Raw genomic sequence first — 25,643 nt, forward strand, 5'->3', positions numbered from 1 at the left:
ACTCGGCCTCAAATGAGTACCTGGTGCGGTGTGTAGTGAACATCGCCGCTGGGGAGACAAAGGCGGCCGGGCGTGGTCCTGGCCACCGCCACGCCCGCGTGTGCCGTGCCGGCCTTCATAGGCGCTGCTCGCTGACAGCACTTGCCCCGACAGTCTGTTAAAGGCTACACGGGGGATCTTTGTCTTTGGTGCTAGCGGTGGTGGTAGTGGTGATGGTGGCGGGATACGACCCCTGAGAGTGTACGTGTGTGTGTGTGTTCGCACGTTGGAACTTCTTTTGCACCGTACGTGGCCAACCGTGTTAATCGGAGGTGCGGGCGACTGTGGCGAGTGTGCCCGCTGCGTCACCTCTGGAGAGGTATTGGTGAGGGTGTGGTGAGGATGATGTGGTGAGAGGATGTGGTGAGGATGATGTAGTGATGGTGTTGGTGAGGATGTGGTGAGGATCGACACGGCCGTTCCTCCCTCTCACCCCCTCTTCTCCCTCTGCCACCCCCCCCCCCCCGTGCCCCCCTCCCCCACTGCCGCCACGTCCACCAACTCCCTACTGCCCTCCCCCCCTACTCCCCCCCTCCTCCCAGCCACCAAATGTGTGCCAGATGCACTCGCGCACAGACAAAGCTCCCCCGTGTAGCTTTCGGCAAGGCTGTTTTTGTGTGGGGGGGGGGGGGCGTTGACGAGGCCCCAGGATCGGTCCAAATCATCGTCTGCCGGTGTTGGTGGCCGAGAGCGGGAATCCGTGGCGCGGCGCTCACCGCTGCACCACCGCTCCCCACGAAGACAAACCCCCCCCCGCCCTCCCCCAAAGATCCCCCATGTAGCCTGTAACCGACTGTAGGGGCAAGTGCTGTTAGCGAGCAGCACCTGTGAAGGCCCGCACGGCACACGAGGGGGTTGGTGGCCAGCACCACGCCCGGCCGCCTTTGTCTCCCCAGTAGGCGATGTTTGCTACGCACCACACCAGGTACTCATTTGAGGCTGAGCCGACCTAGAGGGGGCCCGGGGACCGGCTCAGATAATCGTCACTGGTGTTGTTGGCCGTGAGCGGGAATTGAACCCAGGTCGCCGGGTTCGTAGCGCTAACCACTACACGACCGCTCCCCACACACGCACACGCACGCGGCTTCAACGGCGCAACACCTCGTGCCTGTGTGCGAGAGTGAGCGTGTATGTGTGTGTGAGCATGTGTGCGTGTGTGTGAGCGTGTGAGCATGTGCGTGCGTGTGAGCATGTGTGAGCGTGCGTGTGTGAGCGTGTGAGCATATGTGCACGTGTGTGTGAGCATTTGTGTGTGCATGTGAGCATGTGTGCGCGTGCGTGCGAGCGTGTGTGTGTGTGAGCGTGTGAGCATATGTGTGCGTGTGAGCATGTGTGCACGTGTGTGAGCGTGTGAGCATGTGTGCACGTGTGTGTGCGTGTGAGCATGTGTGCACGTGTGTGTGTGCGTGTGAGCATGTGTGCGTGTGTGTGTGCGTGTGAGTGTGTGTGTGCGTGTGTGAGCGTGTGTGCGTGTGTGTGAGCGCGTGTGAGCGCGTGTGTGTGTGTGTGCGCGTGTGAGCCCGTGCGTGTGTGTGAGCGCGTGTGAGCGCGTGTGCGTGTGTGTGTGTGCGTGTGAGTGTGAGCGCGTGTGTGTGTGTGTGTGAGCGCGTGTGTGTGTGTGCGCTGTACGCGAGTTCGATTCCCGCTCACCGTCAACGCCGGCGACGATTATCCGACGCGATCATGCGCCTCCCCTAGATCGACTCGGCCTCAAATGAGCAGCTGGTGCGGTGCGTGTGCCGTGCCGGCCTTCGTAGGTGCTGCCGCTGCTACTACTGGCCAAGAGCACTTGCCCCGACAATCTGTTTAAGGCTACACGGGGGATCTTTGTCTTTGGTGCTAGCGGTGTGGTGATGGTGAAGGGATACCACCCCCCCGAGTGTATTTACGCATGCACTGGACGTGTATACATTGGAACTTTTTTCGCACCGCACGCAGCCACCCGCAGCCAATCGTGTTCATCGGAGGTGCGAGTGACCGGTGCGGTGGCGGATCTTCGTCTTCGTACGTGACCACGCCAGCCGCTACCCCCCTCGTCACACCCCTCGTCACACCCCTCGTCACCCCCCTCGTCACCCCCCTCGTCACACCCCTCGTCACACCCCTCGTCACACCCCTCGTCACACCCATCTCCACCGATCGTCGCTGTTGCCGGGGGTTGGGGGGGGGGGTGTGAGAGAGATCACGATTGCACATCTGTGCACTTCAATGCCGTTGTTGTTGTTGTTGTGTTAAAGTGGTGCCACCGAGGCACCTCAGAGGTGCCAGAACCCTTCACGTGCAGGCGGGCGACCGAGTGAGCGGGTGGGCGGGCGGGCGAGCGGGTGAGCGGGTGAGCGGGCGGGCGAGTGAGCGGGCGAGCGGGTGAGCGGGCAAGCGGGTGGGCGGGCGGGCGGGCGAGTGAGCGAGCGGGTGAGCAGGCGGGTAGGCGGGTGAGCGGGCGAGCGTCTGCGCCGGTTAGACGCCCGCTCCACTGCTCTCCGCCGTGGAGCTGGTCGACGTTGCTCTGCCCAATGCCAACGGAGCCATTTTGCACGTGTCCGTTTTTCACCGCTTGTGACGTTCGTCGACGTTCGTTTGTGCTAAATCACTTTTCTGACATTGCCCCTGACCGGACATCTGTTTAAAAAGACTTTCGTGGTGATGATGGCGGTGGTGGCAGTGATGATAATGATGGTGATGGTGGTGATCATGATGATGATGGTGGTGGCGGTGGTGGTGATGATGGCGATGGCGGTGGTGATTATGATGATGGTGGTGATGATGATGATGGCGATGATGTTGATCCACATGGATGACCCCACGTTGAGGCTGCTCTGCCAGCCTGGCTGTGCCCAGGCTAAGTTTAGAAGCGGCCCCCCCGTGCCTCTCACTTCCCCGACACCACATTCGCTGTCATCGTCACTCTCCACTTAATTAATTTCCACAACGTCTGGACCTTGGGGGGGGGGTGGTGGTGGGGGGGGCGGGTGGTGGGGGGGGGGAGTTGGGGCAGGCCGGGGGGGTCCCTGTGATTTGTGTGCGCGTGCGGTGGTGGTGGTGGTTAGCGGGGGGTGCATCTACCGATCATCTCAGTCGGCCAACCCACGGCACCTGCTGGGTCTGTCCCGAGACCTCGCCCTGTCAGTCAGCGAGCCCCTGACCACTCCACGTGGTAGCCTCTAAGTGCACGTGCGCCTGGCACGGGCGCCGTGGTGACGCCACCGTGCCACTTAATGGCGAATGGCAGGCATTGGATTGGTGCACGCACGCAGGCACGCAGGCACGCACGTTCCCTCGAGCCGCTGTTCCAACTTCCGTGACCAGGTGCGTGGTACAAGAATGCTGCGGGTCCTGTGTCACCACGTTGTGGCGTCGAGAAGGACGGATCCCGTCCCGCTGTTGCTGCTGCTGCAAGCTGTATTGGACGCACCTGGGTAGCGTGGATGTTGACTAGCTCGCCTGGCATACGGGAGGTCTGGGGGTTTGGTCCCGACCGTGACACCTGTGTATTTGGAGTCTGCGCGCGTGTCTCTCCTTCTCTCGATTCTCCCTCTCCCCGTGGTCGCGTGTTTTTTTTTCCCTCTCTTTCTCCGGGTGCTCTCGCTGTTCTACTCGGCGCTTAGAAGCAGCGTCGCGCGTTCGGCAGCCGTGGCCTTGGACGCGCGGCAGCCAGCTCGCTGCGAAAAAAAGAAGGTGCTGCCGATTTGGCACGATCGGCTACGTACGGCGAGAAAGAAGTTTGGTGGGTGACGATGGCGGTGCGGCCGGCGCTGGCGAAGGTGCTTAATCGACCCAGGCGATTAAGCACCAGGGGCCGGCCTGCCCGCCCTCGCCGGCCCGCCTCGCCGGCCCCCCTCGCCGGCCCCCTAATTCCGCTTGCGCCCGGACCGCCGCATTCACTCGTAAGGTGATCTTGGCCACCAGCTGTTTTTTTTTTAGTGCGGTTGTTGTTGCCGCAGTCGTAGTTTCTGCGAGTATCGGATCCAGGAGACCACGTGACCCGCTGGCCCCGTGTCATGTGACGCACCTCAAAACTCAACTGGGCCAAAGGTCACGGAAGTGGAAAAAAAAGAGGCAACATTAAACGCGCCCAGCTGCCCCCCACCCACTCACCCACCCAATTACCCTTTCACCCACCCACCCACTCGTCCACCAACCCCCCCCCCGCCCCACGCATACGCTCACCCACGCAGCCAACCACCCACGCACTCACCCACCCACCCACGCAGTCACCCACCGACTCATGCACTCACTCACCCACCCACCCACGCACTCACCCACCCATGCACTCACCCACGCACTCACCCACACACCCAACCACCCATTCACTTGATTTTTTTCACCCCATAGCTTCACTCCTCTTCTCCACCGCCTGCCCCCCCGACCCACTGCCCCCCCCCATATATTTTACATCCTCCCTGCATACCCCCCCCGCCTACCCTCCTTTCTCCACCATTTTTCCTTTCTTCCATCGTCATAAAGGGCAGAGTGCTGCTGCCTGCTGCTGCTGCTGCGAGATGAGTGGCGGATTTCAACTGAAATGAGCAATGGGGCAGGGAGGGAGGGAGCGTGGCTCATCAGCTGTTTGCAGCAGCCGTGGAAATTCCACACCCTTTCGATATCCCACCACCACCACCACCGCCACGAAGTTGGTACTCGTTTTAGCGACCCGCCCCCACCCCCCGGAGAGATGATGGGCTGAGTCAATGAGTCAATCACCCACCCACCCCTCCCGCCGCACCGAGTTTCCACGCAGCGACGCACTTCTCTGGTTCTCAATCGTAATTTTTGTTTTATGTTTATAATGTTAATAAATACGTCGGGTTTGATGATACAAAGCAAGTTGTTACTCACGGTGCCCCTGCTCGAGTTGCGCTTTCGATGATTTACCTTCAAAAAGAACAATCTGCCCGTGTCTCGCACACCCCCAGAAAGGTGCATCTCGCCGCCCCCCCCCACCCAGCAGTTGTTTGACCATACTTCACCATGCTGGTCATTGCGGGTTGGTGCCATCGTTGGATAGGCAGGGCTGGTTGAGATGTCACACGTGTCCGGGAATCGAACTCGTGTCTCCAGGCTGAGTGCATTTACGTGATTATTTTGCTGCTATAAATTTCCCATGTGATGAGCAGGCACTTTTGTTGACCTTTCATCTGTGATAGCCAGGTCGCTTCTGAAAAATAAGCGAATAGCTCAGTGGGCTTTACTTGGTAAGATAACAAAAAATAGTTTAGTTTTATTTGCATAAATTTTTAGCGATTTGTTTACCTTTCTTTCACTTTGCACTCCTATCGTGTTTTGAACCGTTTGTTCCTCCAGTATATAAAGTCATATTCTGATTCCCCATAAACTGCTGTGTCCCTGTTTCCCCCGTAGTGATGTTGATCATTGACGATGATCGATGACGATGACGTGTGTGTGTGTGTCTCCGAATGCAGTCACATCGACCAGACGACAACGTGGCAAGATCCCCGGAAATCTTTGGGCCCTCAAATGATTCTTCCTTCTCCAGCCAGCCCAGCGACGCAGCAGCAGCAGCAGCGTGGCATGGGAGTGCAGCAGCAGCAGCCGCAACAGCGTGGCATGGGAGTGCAGCAGCAGCAGCAGAATCTGGGTAAGCCAGAGCTCTGTACCTTGCTCGGCTCGGGCTGCTACAGCATCACCTTGTTAGTCACAAACTCGCTGTCCGCGATTTTGAATTACACAACACAGCATTCCCTGGTTAGTCACAAACTCGCTGTCCGCGATTTTGAATTACACAACACAGCATTCACTGGTTAGTCACAAACTCGCTGTCCGCGATTTTGAATTATGGTACACAATACAGCGTTCCCTGGTTATACACAATTTCACTATCCGCGATTTTGAATTGCATAATACAGCGTTCTCTGGTTATACGGAAATTCACTATCCGTGATTTTTAATTACACAATACAGCATTCCCTGGTTATTCACAAACTCGCTATCCGTGATTTTGAATTGCACAATACAGCGTTCCCTGGTTATTCACGAACTCGCTATCCGTGACTTTGAATTACTCAACACAGCATTCCCTGGTTTTTCACAAACTCGCTATCCGAGATTTTGAATTACACAGCATTCCCTGGTTATTCACGAACTCGCTATCCGAGATTTTGAATTGCACAATACAGCGTTCCCTGGTTATTCACGAACTCGCTATCCATGGTTGTGAATTACACAACACAGCATTCCCTGGTTATTCACGAACTCGCTATCCGTGATTTTGAATTACACAACACAGCATTCCCTGGTTTTTCACAAACTCGCTCTCCGTGATTTTGAATTACACAACACAGCATTCCCTGGTTATTCACCAACTCGCTATCCGCAATTTTGAATTACGGTACACAATACAGCGTTCCCTGGTTATTCACGAACTCGCTATGAATTACACAACACAGCATTCCCTGATTATTCACAAACTCGCTCTCCGTGATTTTGAATTACACAACACAGCATTCCCTGGTTATTCACGAACTCGCTATCCGTGATTTTGAATAACACAACACAGCATTCCCTGGTTTTTCACAAACTCGCTCTCCGTGATTTTGAATTACACAACACAGCATTCCCTGGTTATTCACGAATTCGCTCTCCGTGATTGTGAATTACACAACACAGCATTCCCTGGTTATTCACGAACTCGCTATCCGTGATTTTGAATTACACAACACAGCATTCCCTGGTTTTTCACAAACTCGCTATCCGTGATTTTGAATTACACAACACAGCATTCCCTGGTTATTCACGAGCTCGCTATCCGCAATTTTGAATTACACAACACAGCGTTCCCTGGTTATTCACAAACTCGCTATGGATTACACAACACAGCATTCCCTGATTATTCACAAACTCGCTCTCCGTGATTTTGAATTACACAACACAGCATTCCCTGGTTATTCACAAACTCGCTATCCGCGATTTTGAATTACACAACACAGCATTCCCTGGTTATTCACAAACTCGCTCTCCGTGATTTTGAATTACACAACACAGCATTCCCTGGTTATTCACAAACTCGCTATCCATGATTTTGAATTACACAACACAGCATTCCCTGGTTATTCACAAACTCGCTATCCGTGATTTTGAATTACACAACACAGCGTTCCCTGGTTATTCACAAACTCGCTATCTGCAATTTTGAAATTATGCTGATTACGACATCAAATAAAAAACGGAACGTTTATTATTATTTTTTTAAACATTAGCTTCATCATTATTTTACACGTAAATTTTCATCGAGGAAATTTTCCGGGCCCGATACATCACGCTGCACAGACACACGCCGTCAACATGAAGCCAAACCGGTTATGTAAAGCGGGGGGGGGGGGGGGGGGGGAGTGCATATAGAAAGCGACGGAATGGGCTCCCTGCCCCCAACACCATACGGCAGGGGGTGTGGGGGTCCGTCTCGCCCACCCGAAGGGGAAAAGGAGGGAAACTTTTGTTTAAGTACGGGGGGGGGGGGGGGGGGAAGGGTTGGTGGGAGGGGAGGGGAGAGAGGGGGTACAACAAAAACACGCGCCTGAACTAAAGAAAATAAAGGGAGCAGCAGAAGAGGCGGCCTAAACGTCCAATGTTTGTTTCCGTGTACCGCTCCGGATCCGGCTTCCCGTCTTTTTCTGCGGCGGTTTGCGCCCCTTGTCCCTCGGTCGCTGTCTCCCGACCCTCCAACCTGCTTGGCTTATTTTTGAGGCGTTGAATGAGGAGGGGCGGGGGCGGGGGGTAGTGGAACAACGAACAAAGAAATGTATTTTGTATTCTTGGTTCTTTCGGTAAAGTCACCACGTAGAAGGGAAACAATAAAATAATGAAAATGTCAAACAATAAAATTCTCACGACGTTTCGACTGGCAACACAAGCAGCAATCATCATCAGGTGTGAAAACCACGGCAAGAATTTTTTTTTTAAAGTGGCGGTTTTTTTCAAATTTTCTTGCTGTGGTTTTCACACCTGATGATGACTGCTTGTGTTGCCAGTCGAAACGTCGTGAGAATTTTATTGTTTTACATTTTCATTATTTTATTGTTTCCCTTCTACGTGGTGCCTTTACTGAAAGAACCAAGAATATGAATCCCTGCAGTCACGAAAGCTTTAAATCAAAATATATATTGGTTATTTTGCCAGGTAAGGGCCCCGCCGAGCTATGCGTAGCTATTTTTCAGACGCGCCCCCGGCCGTCACCAATGATAGGTCGACGAAGTGGCGGCTCATTGTCGTCGTCATCGTCGTCATGTGGAAATGGATAGCTGCGGCCAGGTACACTAAACACGTGATGTCGTGTCTAAATGTTGAGGGGAACAATCGGAGGACCTGGATAAAAATCCACGTGACCACGGGAGGAGAGAGACGCGAGACTCCAAATATACAGCAGGTATTGGGGTCGGGATCGAAACCACGATCTCCTGTATACCAGGCGAGGTAGTTAACATCTCCTAGCCACCGTGATGATGATGAGAGAGAGAGAGAGACACGCAAACTCCAATTATACAGCAGGTATCGGGGTCGGGATCGAACCCACGATCTCATGTACACCAGACGAGGTAGTTAACATCTCCTAGCCACCGTGATGATGATGATGAGAGAGAGACACGCAGACTCCAATTATACAGCAGGCAGACGTCAGGGTCGGGATTGAACCCACGACCTCCTGTGTGCCAGGCGAGGTAGTTAACATCTCCTAGCCACCATGACAACGTTGTATCCATCAGCGACAACAAGCCTAAGAGGCCACATCGGAGGGCTTGCCTGTAGATTTTTGTCGCATCTGAAAGAATATTATTGTTTGAGAGAACTTTGTATCCCTATCTCCCTAATTTTTCGTGCTTGATTCGTAGTTTTTTTGGGGGGGGCTGTACTGGTTTTTATATTCACTAAGCATTTCTTTACATTTTGTATGTTGTTTATGTTCAATTTATTGACTTGTATTTTATCAAAAAAATGTATTTACTTAACGGTACACATTTTCGTTTGTTGCATACTTTACTTCGGACCGATGTAAACATTTTATTCGTCGCATTTTTAGTTGTTGCTTTGCTATCTGCGTTATTTTTCGTGAAAATCTAGAGGGCCCCCCCCCCACCCACCCCCTCCTCCACCGCCACCCCTTCACGGTGTGAGCTAAGGGCCAGGGAGCGCCGGGGTCACTGTGTTCGTCGTCGGTCGGCGACGACTGCAACGCAGCGGCGGCGGCGGCAGCGGCGTCGCGTGCGTTGTCTCGGGCGTTGTCTCGGGCGTTGTCTCGGGCGTTGTCTCGGGCGTTCCTCGGGCGCGATGCCTGGAGTAGCCGCTCCGTGGTTCGTGGTTCCGCTGGTGGTCGGGAGATAAGAAGACGGAAAGAAATTCACCCCGGGATGATTTTGCCGTGGTTGTTTTTAGCAATTTATTTTGAATTTGGACCGCCGGCGCTTGCTCGGTGGGGCGGGGCACCACCCCTGCGAACGACGTCGCGGGGATCTTTTGTGACGTAGCACGTGGGCGTGTCGTGTGTGACGTCACAGGTGTGCGCGCGCGCGACGTCGTGCCTGTGTACCGCGTGCGACATCAGCAGGCGTCACAGACTCGCTCTCTCCTCACAGACACAGACTCGCTCCTCACAGACACGGACTCACTCACTCCTCACAGACACAGACTCGCTCTCTCCTCACAGACGCAGACTCACTCCTCACAGACACGGACTCGCTCTCTCCTCACAGACGCAGACTCACTCCTCACAGACACGGACTCACTCACTCCTCACAGACACAGACTCGCTCACTCCTCACAGACACAGACTCACTCACTCCTCACAGACACAGACTCGCTCACTCCTCACTCTCTCCTCACACTCACAGACACAGACTCACTCACTCCTCACAGACACAGACTCACGCTCTCCTCACACTCACAGACACAGGCTCACTCTCTCCTCACTCTCTCCTCACACTCACAGACACAGACTCACTCACTCCTCACACTAACACTCACAGACTCACTCTCTCCTCACTCTCTCCTCACACTCACAGACACAGACTCACTCTCTCATCACAGACACAGACTCACTCTCTCCTCACGCTCACAATCACAGACTCACTCTCTCCTCACACTCACGGACACAGACTCACTCTCTCCTCACGCTCACAATCACAGACTCACTCTCTCCTCACTCTCTCCTCACACTCACAGACTCACTCTCTCCTCACACTCACAGGCACAGACTCACTCACTCCTCACTCTCACAGACACAGACTCACACTCTCCTCACTCTCCCAGACACGGACTCACTCACTTCTCACACTCACAGACACAGACTCACTCTCTCCTCACACTCACAGACACAGACTAACTCTCTCATCACACTCACAGACACAGACTCACTCACTCCTCACACTCACAGACACGGACTCACTCACTCCTCACTCTCACAGACACAGACTCACTCTCTCATCACACTCACAGACGCAGACTCACTCACTCCTCACACTCACAGACACAGACTCACACTCTCCTCACACTCACGGACACAGACTCACTCTCTCATCACACTCACAGACTCACTCACTCCTCACACTCACAGACACAGACTCACTCTCTCCTCACTCTCACAGACACAGACTCACTCTCTCATCACACTCACAGACTCACTCTCTCCTCACTCTCACAGACACAGACTCACTCTCTCCTCACACTCACACTCACAGACTCACTCTCTCCTCACACTCACAGACACAGACTCACTCTCTCCTCACACTCACAGACTCACTCTCTCCTCACGCTCACAATCACAGACTCACTCTCTCCTCACACTCACACTCACAGACTCACTCTCTCCTCACACTCACACTCACAGACTCACTCTCTCCTCACACTCACACTCACAGACTCACTCTCTCCTCACACTCACAGACTCACTCTCTCCTCACACTCACAGACACAGACTCACTCTCTCCTCACACTCACACTCACAGACTCACTCTCTCCTCACGCTCACAATCACAGACTCACTCACTCCTCACACTCACAGACACAGACTCACTCTCTCCTCACACTCACGGACACAGACTCACTCTCTCATCACACTCACAGACACAGACTCACTCTCTCCTCACTCTCACAGACGCAGACTCACTCTCTCCTCACTCTCACAGACACAGACTCACTCACTCCTCACACTCACAGACACAGACTCACTCTCTCCTCACTCTCACAGACGCAGACTCACTCTCTCCTCACCCTCACAGACACAGACTCACTCACTCCTCACACTCACAGACACAGACTCACTCTCTCCTCACCCTCTCCTCACACTCACAGACTCACTCTCTACTCACTCTCACAGACACAGACTCACTCTCTCCTCACACTCACAGACTCACTCTCTCCTCACCCTCTCCTCACACTCACAGACTCATTCTCTCCTCACTCTCCCAGACACGGACTCTCTCCTCACAATCCCAGGTTTTGTACTCACGACGCTTTGGCTGTCAGCATTTTTAAGAGTCGAAGCACCCACCTCCACCACGACCACCACCTCCACCACGACCTCCACCACCACCACCACCACGGCTCGGGCCTCCAGCTAAGGCTTTTGCGAACAATCAACCCAACCGGCCGACCAAAAGCGTTAAATGAAGGGCACAAATTTGGCGCTTATTTGATTAAAGAGTTGTGCGGTCACAGCGGAGCCGAGTGAACGCAAACTAACATATATCCAGCAGCAGCAGCACGCAATCCTATTCATTTTAATTTTTCATCGGCATTCAACCGCGGTTCACCTCGAAACTCCAACGCAGTGGAGATTTAACCGGTTAAAAAAAATAAAATTAAAAAGAAAATAATGAAGAAAATAATAATAATAAAACAAAAACAAATTCTAACACTCGCCGTGTCCTTTGTTTTAATGCAGGTGCCCTTCCGGAAGGCTGGGAGCAAGCCTGTACTCCTGAAGGCGAAATTTATTTCATAAATCACAAAAACAAAACCACGTCATGGCTGGATCCACGACTTGACCCTCGCTACAGTAAGTCCGTGGCGACGCTTTACCATTTGGATACAAAGCGCTCTTTGGCCCCCCACCCCCCTCTCCCCGCCCCCCCCCTCCCCCTCCCCGCGATTCGATCGATCGATCCGTCGATCGATCCGTCAGATCCGGGCATCGCTTGCCTCTCGCTCGGGTTACTTTCGTGATGGCGTTTCGCGGTCGGCGGCTGACGGCGCGAGCACGGTTGAACAAAACGGGAAAAGTGTCAGCGGTGTTGTCGACGACACGACTGTGCTTGTGGCCACGCGCTATGACAACTAAAATTTATATATATTTTTTTCTATTACCAGGCAGAGCAACTGAGCTTACGAAATACATAGCTCTTTTTTCAGCAGCAAACCCGGCCATCGCAAATGATAGCCCAACGGAGTGGGCTTCGCAATCATCGTCGTCGCGTGGAAATGTATTGCAGCCAAGTGGTCCCAGACGCGTGACGTTGATTCTAAATGTGGAGGGGGAGAACCCGGAGAAAAATCCACGTGACCACGGGGAGAACACGCAAACTCCAAATATACAGCAGGCGTTCGGGTTGGGATCGAACCCACGACCTCCTGTATACCAGGCGAGGTAGTTAACAGCTCGCCACCGTGGCGATTGCCTGAAACGTCGCCCTATTATATATATTATTTGTAAAAAATATTTATTTCCTTTCAAGGCCACACAGCACTCCGAGTTTTTGATGAATGTGTTGCATTAATGTTCTCTTCCTGTACTTGAAAGCCGCGCTCATCACACACACACTCCTATACTTATTCTTGGTTATTTCGGTAAAGTCATGTAGAAGGGAAACAATGGATAAAATAGAATATAACAACAAAATTCAAGAATTACTCAACGATGGCAGCTATACAAAAATGAAAAGAGATCCCACCAACAGCCTCGTCATACAAACCAACAAAATCATTTCTGATTCAACCACATGAATTGATCAAACCAAACAGTTCTCGTTGAAACCTTCTGCTGCCAGGCCACCAAGATTATACGGCTTACCAAAAATACATAAAGTAGATACACCCCTTCGTCCCATCGTCTCTACTATCAACTCCCCCACCTACAAACTGGCTCGTTTTCTGTCTGACATCCTGCGGCCTTTCACTGGAAAAACCACCTCTGCGGTACAAAACTCTACTCACCTGGTAACGACAATCACGGGTATCTCCCTATTCCCAGACGACCTGCTTGACAGTTTTGATGTAGTTTCCTTATTCACCAAAGTTCCTGTACCTGACACCATCGCAATCATTGAAGACTTGGTTCATCAAGGACTAAACACTGAGGTACCCCCCCTGGTGAGACACTGCTTAACCAATACATACTTCACTTGGAATGGAACTTTCTACAAACAAACTGAGGGCACCCCAATGGGCTCCCCCCTATCTCCGTTTGTAGCCAACATTTTCATGGAGAAATTTGAGACTGACGCCATCCAGACTGCCACTCTGCGCCCAATCTTATGGAAGAGGTACGTGGATGACACTTTTGTCATCTGCCCACATGGCCGGCCTGCTCTAGACCAATTGAAGTAATTGGCGGGACCCTGGGGTCCCATCACTGCCCCGGGGTGGGAAAAACCGCGTAGCGACACGAGTCTTGTTGCCTTACCGACAACAAAACTAGTGTCAATCGATTGGCCTCGTCGAGAGCTACTCGGGGTACTAAGTTTCGTAAAAAGTTGAAAAATTACATAAACACGTTAAATTCACTGCGGGGGCGGGCTCGCCTTGGCAAATAAGCTGGGGATCGACGGCTGACCGGAGGGCATTGTCGCCGCGCGCGACTGCGGCGGATGCCCCCCGGGGCTCGCGTTTGGCCGGTGCAGTGGCGCCCATCGTGTTGATCGCCGCCTGCTGGCGCTTGTTGGCGCGAGTCTGGGCGGGCGGCGCGTTGCTGTCGGGATCACGAGTGGGCGGACTGAAAAATAATAATTATTGACCTGATTTTTGCGGGACCCCGTGATCCCGCCAAATGATTCAATTCTTCGACCACATCAATTCCATACACCCAGCCATCAGATTTACCATGGAAGTCGAAAAAGATGGCAAGCTACCTTTTTTGGATGTCCTAATAAAAAATGAGACCTGATGGTTCAATGAGCCACTCTGTCTACAGGAAAGCTACCCATACGGATGCTTACCTGAAACCGGATTCCCACCACCATCCATCCCAGAAGAATTCCCTCATCAAGACTCTGCACCATAGAGCCCAATGCATATCTGACCAGGAACACATAGCCAGTGAACTCAAGCACGTACACCAAGCTCTTAAAGCTAATGGTTACTCTGACTACACAATCTGCAAAGCTATCACTCCAACCATGAAGTAGGACCCTCTTGAGGAGCCTTTCAAAACCATCACTTTATCCTACATTGCGGGGATCACAAAAAATATCTCCAAAATCTTGAATAAACACAAGATCCAGGTCCGATTCAACACATTACGTAAAATCCGTGATCTGGTTCCGTCTGTAAAAGATGTGATTCCGGACATACAGTACCCTGGCGTCTACAAACTAAGTTGCCTCTGTGGTAGTAGTTACATTGGAGAAACCAAACGACATGTCTCGGACCGCATTCGTGAACACAAAGCAGACCTAAAACACGGTAGGACCAACACCTCGGCCGTGGCAGATCATTGTTATAATTCAGTAGGCTCACATGCCATTGACTTTTCCAAGACAGAGGTTCTTTGTAAGCCATCTGGCTACCATGAGAGATTCGTTCATGAGGCTATCCACATGTACAAACACAGAGACAATTTCAACCGAGAAGATGGATTCTGGCTTAACAATCATTGGAAGGATTTGATAAACCATCTCGGGTCTTAATTGATTGTTCACACTTACGGTGGCTTTCAGACCGCATCCATTATTTTCGTCTCTGCCCTCCTCTTTTCCGAACATAGATTGACTCGTCCACCTGAATAACTGCCAAATCGCTCTCCGTGGTGCTAAGGTTAAAAAAAACCCACCACTTTTTTCAAATTTTCTTGCTGTGATTTTCACACCTGATGATGATTGCTTGTGTTGCAGTCGAAACGTCGTGAGAATTGTATTGTTTTATATTCTTATTTATTGTTTCCCTTCTACGTGACTTTACCGAAAGAACCAAGAATATGAATCCCTGCAGTCACGAAAGCTTTAAATCAAAACGCCTATACTTACGAACGAGTTAGTTTCCAGAGGTCTGTTCATAAGTCGATTTGTTCGTAAGTCCAACTTGACTCCTGTCAATTCCAAACATGTTGTACGGCTTGTACACTAAACACAGGGAATGGCTTTAACAGTTGTATAATCTCCTGGAGATGTAGATGCCACTGGTTCTTCACGTTCTGTAGATGTAGATGCCACTGGTTCTTCACGTTCTGCAGGTGTAGATGCCACTGGTTCTTCACGTCCTGCAGATGTAGATGCCACTGGTTCTTCACGTCCTGCAGATGTAGATGCCACTGGTTCTTCACGTTCTGCAGATGTAGATGCCACTGGTTCTTCACGTCCTGCAGATGTAGATGCCACTAGTTCTTCACGTCCTGTAGATGCCACTGGTTCTTCACGTTCTGCAGATGTAGATGCCACTGGTTCTTCACATTCTGCAGATGTAGATGCCACTGGTTTTTCACGTTCTGTAGACGTAGATACAACTGGTTCTTCATGTTCTGTATATGTAGATGCCACTGGTTCTTCATGTTCTCCAGATGTAGATGTCACTGGTTCTTCATGTTCTGTAGATGTAGATGCCACTGGTTCTTCACGTTCTGCAGATGTAGATGCCACTGGTTCTTCACGTTCTGCAGATGTAGATGCCACTGGTTCTTCACATTCTGCAGATGTAGATGCCACTGGTTCTTCACGTTGTGCAGATGTAGATGCCACTGGTTCTTTACGTTCTGCAGATGTAGATACTGTTGGTGCTTCACGTTCTGCAGACGTAGATGCCATTGATTCTTCATGTTCTGCAGACATAGATGCCACCAACGGTGGTTGAACTCATCATTCTCGGTCCAAAAAGGCACCTGGGCATACGGACCAGGTTTGTTCGTATCTTTGAATGTTCGTAAGTAGAGGGGTCCCTGTAGCTCACTGATCTCGTCGACGAGCGTTAAACCATCACCGCGTGAGCTTCGGTCATCCTCTCCTCCGCATCGCACGACGCTTTCGGATGCGCTTCTACGGCCGTCTGGAACGCTCTTCCTTCGGATATTAGGAGGCCGCTGGGAGCTACAGATGCACTTTTAAATCCTCATCTAGATTGACAAACTAATTTATTTAGCAACTGCTTTTTGTGTTTTAGTTTATTGTCGTTCTTCTTTCCCCGGCTTCACCTCCGATGAGTACGGCTGGCTACGTACGGCGCGAAAGAATTCCCAGCATACGTACGTACGTAACATGGCGGCGAGCAAAGCCATGAAATTTCTCGGCACTGCCCTCCAGCTGCCCGTGACGTCTTCTCCCATTCGGGCGCGATGACGTGAGCTTGATTCCACCTCCCCCCCCCCCCCCATCGGTCCAGCCTTACCACTGCTCCCCCACCTCCCAAAGACAAAGATCCCCCATACAGCCTCAAAAGACTGTTGGAGCAAGTGCTGTTAGTGAGTAGCAACTATGAAGGCCGGCAGGGCACACGAGGGGGGGGGGGTGGGTGGGTGGCCAGCACCCCCCGCGACCGCCTTTGTCTCCCCCAGTGGCGATGTTTACACACCGCACCAGGTACTAATTTGAGGCTGAGTCGACCTAGGGCGGAGGCCCCAGGACCGGTTCAAATGCTCGTAGCCCGGATTCGAACTCGGGTCGCCGGGTGCGTAGCGCAAGGCGTGCTAACCGCTGCACCACTGCTCCCCTCCAACCCACCCCCCCCCCCACCACCCACCGCTTCACCAACCCGCACTGGCGAGGTGGTGAAGCACGGTCGAACAACGACGACCGCCACAAATGACACGGCACGTGTGGAGGCCTTCGTCCAGCGGTCCATGGACGAACCGGGGGACTGCTCATAATTCACATTAAATAATTTACATTACTTGACATTAATTGTACCCCGCTGCACATGCGGGCCCTGCGGTTATCACATTCATTGTTTGCAATTCAATTACGCCGCAAAAGGTGCACTTTAGGCTTCGCCACGACGCAGTTGCTAAAATAACCGCCCGCTTTGACTTGGCGGTGTGGCACCTGAAAGCCGTTAAGGGGTGGTGGTTGTGGTGCTGGTTGTTGTTTCTTTTTTTTTCTTCTCTCGCAATTCGAGCCCCACAGGCCCCTCTCCGAGACGAGCTTTGCCGTCAAATAGTTTAAAAAAAAAGTTTTTTTCTCTCGGGAAAAGTTGGCGAAATTTTAAACCGCTCGCTGCGCCCGAGTCTGCCGATTTAATTCAACAATTCATCTTTTGTTGTTGTCGTCGTCGTCGTAACATCCTAACTTTTTTGGGGGGGCGCATTTTCTTCTTTTGTTTGTTCGCCTTTTGCACGTACAGCACCCCCCCCCCCCCCCCCCCGTATGTGCCGCACGCATTTGCCAGTCGTTCTGCGCCCTGGGCCCAAAGCCAGCCGTACGTAGCTGGGTAGGCCAGCGGCATGCACACGTCTCGGCAGAAGATTTTCATTTCGTAAACAAGAGGCGGTGGGAGTGGGGTGGCGAGTGCCAGCGGCGGGGGAGAGTGGGGGCGGTGGTGGGAGAGGGGTTAAGGGTCGAGGGGGTGGGTGGTGAAGGGATTCGAGATTGCATTTTACTTCATGGCAACAGCTGGCGATCAAATCCGCAGCAACCAACAACAACAACACAAGCGGCAGCAGCAAGCGACCACTCCACCGCCACTACCACCACCACCACCACCATCACCGCCTCGCGTGGCCGCAGACAGAGAAGCGTCTCCACTCGCCCGCTGGTTTTTGCGCGCCTGGTAATTGACCGCTCTCTGCCGCCGGCGAGAGTATCGCCCCGGTACAACTTGCCATCCCCCCCCCTCCCCAGGCCTCCGAGGCCTTGGTGCCGGAGGGCGGGCAGGCGGGCGACGGGCTTAAACAGCTACCGAGCTTTCCTGACCCTCCCTCTGAACCCCGCGCCGACATCGTCACGTGAAGGTTACGTGCAAGTGAAGGTTACGCACGCGTGCGTACGTACGTTGAACTTCTTTCGCACCGTACCATAGCCAACCACGCGAATCTAAACGCGCAAAAGGCAGTTCTGTGAAGGGGGGGGGGGGGGGAGGAAAGAGAGCGTTCCAGACGGCCGCGGAAGCGCGGGTGACGGTTGACGCAAAGGTTATGAGGGGGCCTGAGGCTGCTTAATCGGAGGGGAGACGGACTAAGTGCGCATTAGATATTGTGAACAACCACGTGAAGTCGTCGAACGATTATTGACGAACGTGTGCGAAATGAACGCGTTCATTCGACTCGAAAGGTACGTTCGGGACGCGGCAAGTCACCGCACTCAAACCTTGAAAACCATTTCGTTTTTCCCCTTAGCTTCAGTTTGCGGGCCACGTCATGGACGATAATATAATCGCAGGTTCAGAGACGAAGAATTTCCGATGGCCGCGCTGCTGCGTCGCTCAGCCGTGACTTCGCCGTGGTAATCGTGGGGGTGGGGGGGCCTACAAAATATCAGAATGGTCAGAATCCACACGTGTCCAGCAATGTGATGGTCAGTAAAATTTGAGAGGTGTCACGCGCACACGAAACACTTAGGATCGATCGTGAGGTTTTTGTATCTTAGGCCCCCCCCCCGGTTTTTCAGATATATTGGATCAATCCAAGTCATCAACGTATACTTAACGCCCCTTGATACGCGCGACAGAAAATGCATTGAATGAATGTGGTTTTTAAATCGCTATGGGTTATTATGTCCGTCGATGCAGGGACCTATTTAAAAAAGTTTCAAACACCAGAACCCTAGCCTTTTGGAGGTTTTTTTCAGATCCCGCCCATCTCACGCGTACGAATTTGACGCACGCGCAATAGCACAGGGCGAGCCCGTGGCCGGTTGATGTTAATGAACGAATCGACGCCTGATTGATAATAATTATGCCAATAATGTAGATACGAAATGTCACGTGATAATAATTGTAATAGTTATTATAATGGGATAGTCAGCAAAGTTATTCTAGCTTTGCTTTTCTAATAATACATTTTTGAAACATTATTATGAATAATTGTATTATTATTGTATTATTCGTAATTACTTATTATAATACTATTATATTATTAATAATAATTACGTACTTATTCCATTACAATCATTGTTATTTTTTAAATAACATTGATGATTATACAATTAATATCACAATGATTATATAACTATAATTAATAACAGTATAACAATTATGACTAATTAGAACAATGATTATTATCATTCGCGATGATCACAGGCGCTAAAACACCGTGCAAAGAATGACGAACCGATGCGTCTGAACAGAGGACCCGCTTCCCCCGCGCTACCAAGGACCCCGGTGCTTTCCCACCACATCTGCTTCTCATTTTTTGTACCCCGGGAGATTTGGAAATTGGTCCGGTGGCGTGTGGGGTAGGAGAGGAAGGGGTGAGGGTGAGGAGGGGTAACGGGGAGAGAGGAAGGGTTGGTGGAGAGGGATCTCGGGTGCGGTTAGGCGTGGGTAGGTGGTTGGGTGGGTCGGGGCAGGTATACGTGTAAGGGTGGTGGCTACGTTTGTGGTATTGTACGGCGGTGTGTGTTGGTGTCCGTGTGTGTCGCTGGCCTCCACCCTAGGTCGACTCAAGCTCAAATGAGTACCCTGGTGCGGTGTGTAGTAAACATCGCCACTGGGGAGACAAAGGCTCCCACGGGTGTTGCTGCCCACCCACCCCTCCTCGTGTACCACCAGCGCCGGCCTTCATAGGTGCTGCTCGCTAACAGCACTTGCCCCTACAGTCTGTTGAAGGCTATACGGGGGGAGGAGGTAGCTTTGCCTTTGCTCTCAGTGAGCCGAGTCGCATTTTGGTTGGCACGGCGTGATTTTTTTCTACATTGGCGAACCTTCGTTGCCAAAGCGTTTTCTTTGCCAGGTGAAGAAAAGAAATATGAAAAAAAATCTAGACATATTTAGAGAAAGCTTCTCTTTGTAGTGGGTTAAGCCAACATATATTGGGGGGGGGGGGGGGTGGGAGGGGGAATGTTCCATGAGTTACAATTCAACGTGTGGAAGAAATTGCTGCCAACGCCGTAGCGTGCGCACGAGCTTTATTCACCTCTACGTGCGAGTGTGCGGTCGTACCTTTTGATTGTACGCGCATTCCTGCAAACTTGCCCTGGAACATTTCGACATCGGAGAACGAACCGAAATAACGTGGTTTTTTTTACGACATTTTTGTTTTTCCAACGAGGAAATTTTGGAATAACACTCAACTTTAGATTTTATTTTTGTTGCTGTTGAAAAAAGGAACCCCCCCCCCCCCCATATATATTTTATCCCGTTCGTTGCTGTCGGCGTTGCGCCCTCGCCGGACGAAGATACCCGTTCGGACAACAAAAATCTCCGCGCGTTTACAGAGAGCGTCCCGCGGAGGCGGATATCGGAGAGGAGAGAGCTTTACCTCCGGGCATCCCTTCGAGTGGCCTCGGACGCGTCTCCGCCTGTGGGCGTGCGAGAGCCGTCAAATCCGGCTTTACCTCCTCGCACGTTACATGAAGGGCACGGAGTGGCTTTCCCACCGCCCCGTCCTGTTGGGTTTATTGGGGCCACGATCCCCTCCTCGTCCTCCTCCACCAGTAACCCCCCCCCATGCGATCGGTCCGTCCACTCCCCTCTGACCCGTTGCCGCGTCTTTCGACCGAGCCTCGGCTTCCAATCCAGTCCCGGGGGGTTTGATTGACGGTCCACTTGCGGTCAAAACCTCGAATCTCGACGCCACGGCTTGTCCCCTAAAAGCTGTAAGGTCAATGTTGGTTTTCTATGGTTGCCTGCGATTTTTTTTTTCCTTGTTCGTAAGGTTTTTTGGTTATGACATCGGCGGTGCGCGTGGTCACACGGGGAGTTTGCCAAAGACAGACGGCCCGGCCGCACGGCTTTGTGATTATTGCTCGTTCCCACGTGACGCCCCACCGTTGTGGTGCCTGTGTGCGTGCCTGTGTGCGTGCGTGCGTGGGTGTGTGGGTGTGTGGGTGTGTGGGTGTGTGGGTGGGTGTGTGCGTGGGTGTGTGCGTGGGTGTGTGTGTGGGTGTGTGGGTGGGTGTGTGGGCGGGTGTGTGGGTGGGTGTGTGGGTGGGTGTGTGGGTGTGTGGGTGTGTGGGTGGGTGTGTGGGTGGGTGTGTGGGTGGGTGTGTGGGTGGGTGTGTGGGTGGGTGTGTGGGTGGGTGTGTGGGTGGGTGTGTGGGTGGGTGTGTGGGTGGGTGTGTGGGTGGGTGTGTGGGTGGGTGTGCGCACCCGCAGTGGTTCGCGAGCACCGCGCCACAAACCCGGCGGCCCGGGTTCGATTCGCGGCCCGCGGCCAACGCCAGTGACGATTATCCGAACCGGTCCTGGGCCTCCCCTGAGGTCGACTCGGCCTCAAATGAGTGCCCGCTGGTTGCGCCGTGTAAACGTCGCCACTCGGGGAGACGCGAAAAAAATGCGGCCGGAGCGTGGTGCCGGCCGGCCGGCCACCCACCCCCCCCCCACCCCCTCGTGTGCCGTGACGGCCTCCGTAAGGCGCCTGCTCGCTGAACAGCACTTGCCCCGAAAAGTCTATTGAGGCTATACGGGTGGAATTTGTCGTTGCCTTTCGTGCCCGCACGAATCCTATCTAAGGTCATCGCTTAAGTGCGCCGCACACCCAGACTAAACTAAGGCGCAAGTGACTCAATGCCGCCGCTGATGCTGCCGCTGCCGCACAATGGCAGAGGCCGATAAGGAACCCCGGCTGCTCGTTGGTGTTTTACAGTCTTGAGCAGATAGATACACGTGATACGGGGGCGAGCGGAGGGAGAGAGCGAGGGGGAGGGAGCGGTGGAAAAGTTTTGAGAGCAAGGAGCGAAGACCGTCACGCCAGACTCACATTTGAGCTCGCGCTCCTGTGTAAGACAGTGTTTTGTATACCCAAGAACCTGTCGGTCTGCCGGCAATGTGTTTTTTTTCTCTGCAGGCAGTGGTCGTCTGCGGGCGATGTTAGTAAGCGGGCAATGTTAGTCTATGAAAACAATCAATTGTAAACTCCGTTTATTTTTCCAGGCGAGGCCCACCGAGCTATGAGCAGCAGCTCTTTTTGCACGAGAGAATCTGGACGCAAAAACGGTGGCTGGGCTCAACGAGGGAGGTGGCCCTTGATCGTCGCGTGGAAATTCACCGCGCGCCGAACAACCCCCCAAAGCGCTCGCAATGCAGGGACGGGGTCGGCGAAGCCAACCTCCTTTCCTGTGCCGCCAACAAAACCCAAAACCACCCCCTGCCCCCTACCTCCAAAGTGCCGGATTATGGATATCAGGGATTACGGATATCAGGGATTACGGGTATCAGGGATTACGGATATCAGGGGCCTCCCCCATGCCCCCCACCCCCCCGTGTTGGCCGACCGAACGGGAGGAGAAGGGGAGCAGCCGTCCGTCCAGCTCACTTGGCATCGATAAACATACAGGGACTCCTCTACTTACGAACGAGTTGGGTTCCAGAGGTCTTGTTCGTAAGTCCAACTTTACTCCCGTCGATTCCAAACATGTTGTACGGCGTGTACACTAATCACGGGGAATGGCTTTACAAGTTGTATAATCTCCTGTAGATGTAGATGCCACTGGTTCTTCACGTTCTGCAGATGTAGATGCCACTGGTTCTTCACGTTCTGCAGATGTAGATGCCACTGGTTCTTCACGTTCTGCAGATGTTAGATGCCACTGGTTCTTCACGTTCTGCAGATGTAGATGCCACTGGTTCTTCACGTTCTGCAGATGTTAGATGCCACTGGTTCTTCACGTTCTGCAGATGTTAGATGCCACCACCGCCATCTATTGCGTGGTGGTTGAACTTACGACTCTCAGTCTGAACGGGCACCTGGACGTACGGACAGGGTTTGTTCGTGTCTCTGAAAGTTCGTAAGTCGAATGTTGGCAAGCAAGAGGAAGCCCCCCGTGTATCCGGCGGTGATATCGCCGGGCGTCGATCCTCGCGCGCCGGACGCGGGCGTTAATAATCGTCGCGCTCGCTTCTCTCTGGCTTTGCCCGTTGTCAATCGATGACGGCTCGGCCCGACCGCCACTTGGTGACTAACGGCGGTTGTTGTTGCAGTTGTTGTCGTGGCGGTTGTTGTTGCAGTTGTTGTGGCGGTTGTTGTTGCAGTTGTTGCGAGCGAGCGAAGTTTTCTTGTTCTCGGCCCGGCTCCGCAACGGTTCCCTTCCATAACCAAACGGCGACGTCGCCCCCTATCGCAAAAAAAATAAAAAAAAACCTACTTGGTAGGCTTGGTGAGGCTTTTCCTGCGTGAACACGCGGAACGATGATGGTAATAATACTAATTTCGGTGCGTTCTCTTACACTACCATAGCCGTCATTGCTGAAGGGGGGGGGGGGGGGGGGGGGAGGTCGTTTCAAGCAGTGCCGTGCGGCGCTGCTACCGCAGCGTTTTCACCGTCGCTTATGTCCTCCTGCGACGAATCTTCCAGCTCCTTGCGCAATCGATACACGACATCAAGAAGAGAGGCCCCCTTGAACAATTGTAGCCCGTCGGGATTTATGTATTTCCCCCCCACCCCCCACCCCCGCCTGCGATCGCAACGTTTTGGGGCACGGCTAATACAAAAAATGCCAATCATTTACACCTGCAAAGGTTTGATAGATCATGGCCACCGATGATGATTTATGTGTGTGTGTGTATTTTGAACTTCTTTGGGACCGTACGTGGCGAACCGTGCCAATCGTAGCTGCGGGGGAAGGATAACAAACTAAAAACAAAACCCAGTTCTAAAGAAATGAGTTTTCAATCTAGTGCATAGCTCCGAGTGGCTTCCTAATATCGGAAGGAAGAGCATTCCAGACGGCCGCGGAAGCGCGTCTGAAAGCGGCGCGCGATGCGGCGACCACCGTCTTTGTTCGACTGCCAGCCAAAAACCGCCGTCGCCGCCGCCGCTACGATGATCGGAGATCGCGTGACGACGTTCTATATGCTCTTGCACGAGATCGGCGAGGTGTCGCGGGTGACCCGCGGCGTTTACTCGTGGGCACAGACCCAGTGTCGCATCCACACCGCCGGGGGGGCGGGGGGGGGGGGTGTTCGCGGTCGCCCTGCCGCCAGCGAGATCGGCTTTCCCCCGTGGTTATTGCCAAGATTACAGAGGCACCGCGACCCCCGTTATTTGCCACCGCGGTCGTCCGACGGTTCCGCCGTCTGTAATACCGGCGGAACCGTGTTCCGGAGCGTGTGGTGCACACTGAACTCGACTGCGGCTGCTGCTGCTGCTGCTGCAGCTGCTACGTCCCCGGCACAGACAAACCCCCCTCCACCTCCACCACCCTCCACCACCCCCCCACCCTCCACCACCCCCCCCCCCCACCAGCATTCGGGGCCCTGTGACCAGACGGCGAAAAGCCGAGCGCAGAGCAGCATCCTTCTCGATCGAAGACTCATTTTAATGTTTTGAGTGCAGATTGAAAACTAATTTTTTGTGGAACTGCTTTTTGTGTTGAGTTTGTCGTCCTCTTCCCCCCCCCCCACTCTCCCGCAGCAACGCACCTCCGATTAGCATTGGTTGGCTACGTGTAGGGTGCGAAAGAAGTTCAGTGCACACATGCGTGAAGACCACGCCCTCCTGCGGCGTAATCGACTGTTTACGCTGCTTCGTAATTGCTTCCCAGGGTCTGGGGGTCCCTTCCCACGCCGCACTGCTTCTGCATTGGCGCCACAGCCCCCCCCCCCCCGCCAGAGAGAGCGGTCACAGTGAACACAAGCGGTATAGACTAGACTGGTGCCCGTCATGGGAATGTGGAATTTCCACCGCTATCTCCGATGCGTGTCCGATCGAGACGAGCAACTTTTGAGCAATACGAGAATTGTACGTTTTTTTTTGCTAGGAAAGATTTTGTTTTTTTTAACATAGCGGCCTCGAGTGGCTACAGCCTTTGACACTTTCTAAATGCAGAGGAGGAAAACCGGAGGACCCCGACAAAAATTCACGCAACCATGGGGAGAGAGACACGCAAACTCCAAATATACAGCAGCAGCAGGCGTCGGGGTCAGGATCGAACCCACGACCTCCTGTATACCAAGCGAGGTAGTTAACATCTCCTAGCCACCGTGATGATGATGAGAGAGAGAGACACGCAAACTCCAAATACACAGCAGCGGGCGTCGGGGTCGGGATCGAACCCACGACCTCCTGTATACCAAGCGAGGTAGTTAACATCTCCTAGCTACCTTGGTTGACCCAGCAGAGTCTCACTGCATCTCAACCATTGTTTGCAGGAGGGTCTTGTCAAGTTTTTTGCAGCAGGTGATGATACTGCTGCGTACTCCCTAATCAGTCATTTGTAGTCTCATTTTTCATCATTGTGATATTTGTCTGAAATCGGTTACATTGTATGCAGGTCGGGGGTTTGACCCCGACCCCTGCTATTTGTGTCTCTCTCTCCGTGGACACGTGGAATTTTTCTCCGGGTCTTCCTGGTTTTATTTTCAC

The 25,643-nt window shown here is 52.9% G+C and overlaps 1 protein-coding gene across 2 annotated transcripts in view; it reads left to right on the forward strand.

Moving 5' to 3' along the window:
• Positions 1–25,643, forward strand: part of LOC116956333 (transcriptional coactivator YAP1-A-like) — a 160,993-nt gene that overhangs the window by 61,645 nt on the left and 73,705 nt on the right. For both annotated transcript variants that reach the window (XM_032977887.2, XM_076054107.1), the window contains exons 2-3: positions 5,460–5,635; positions 11,930–12,043. In XM_032977887.2, the coding sequence (XP_032833778.2) occupies positions 5,460–5,635; positions 11,930–12,043 (290 nt within the window). The remainder of the gene's footprint in view (positions 1–5,459; positions 5,636–11,929; positions 12,044–25,643) is intronic.

This window comes from Petromyzon marinus, chromosome 64 (genome assembly GCF_048934315.1).
Source record: "Petromyzon marinus isolate PM22_M1 ecotype Great Lakes invasive population chromosome 64, UKy_Petmar_22M1.pri1.0, whole genome shotgun sequence".
NCBI lineage: Eukaryota > Metazoa > Chordata > Hyperoartia > Petromyzontiformes > Petromyzontidae > Petromyzon > Petromyzon marinus.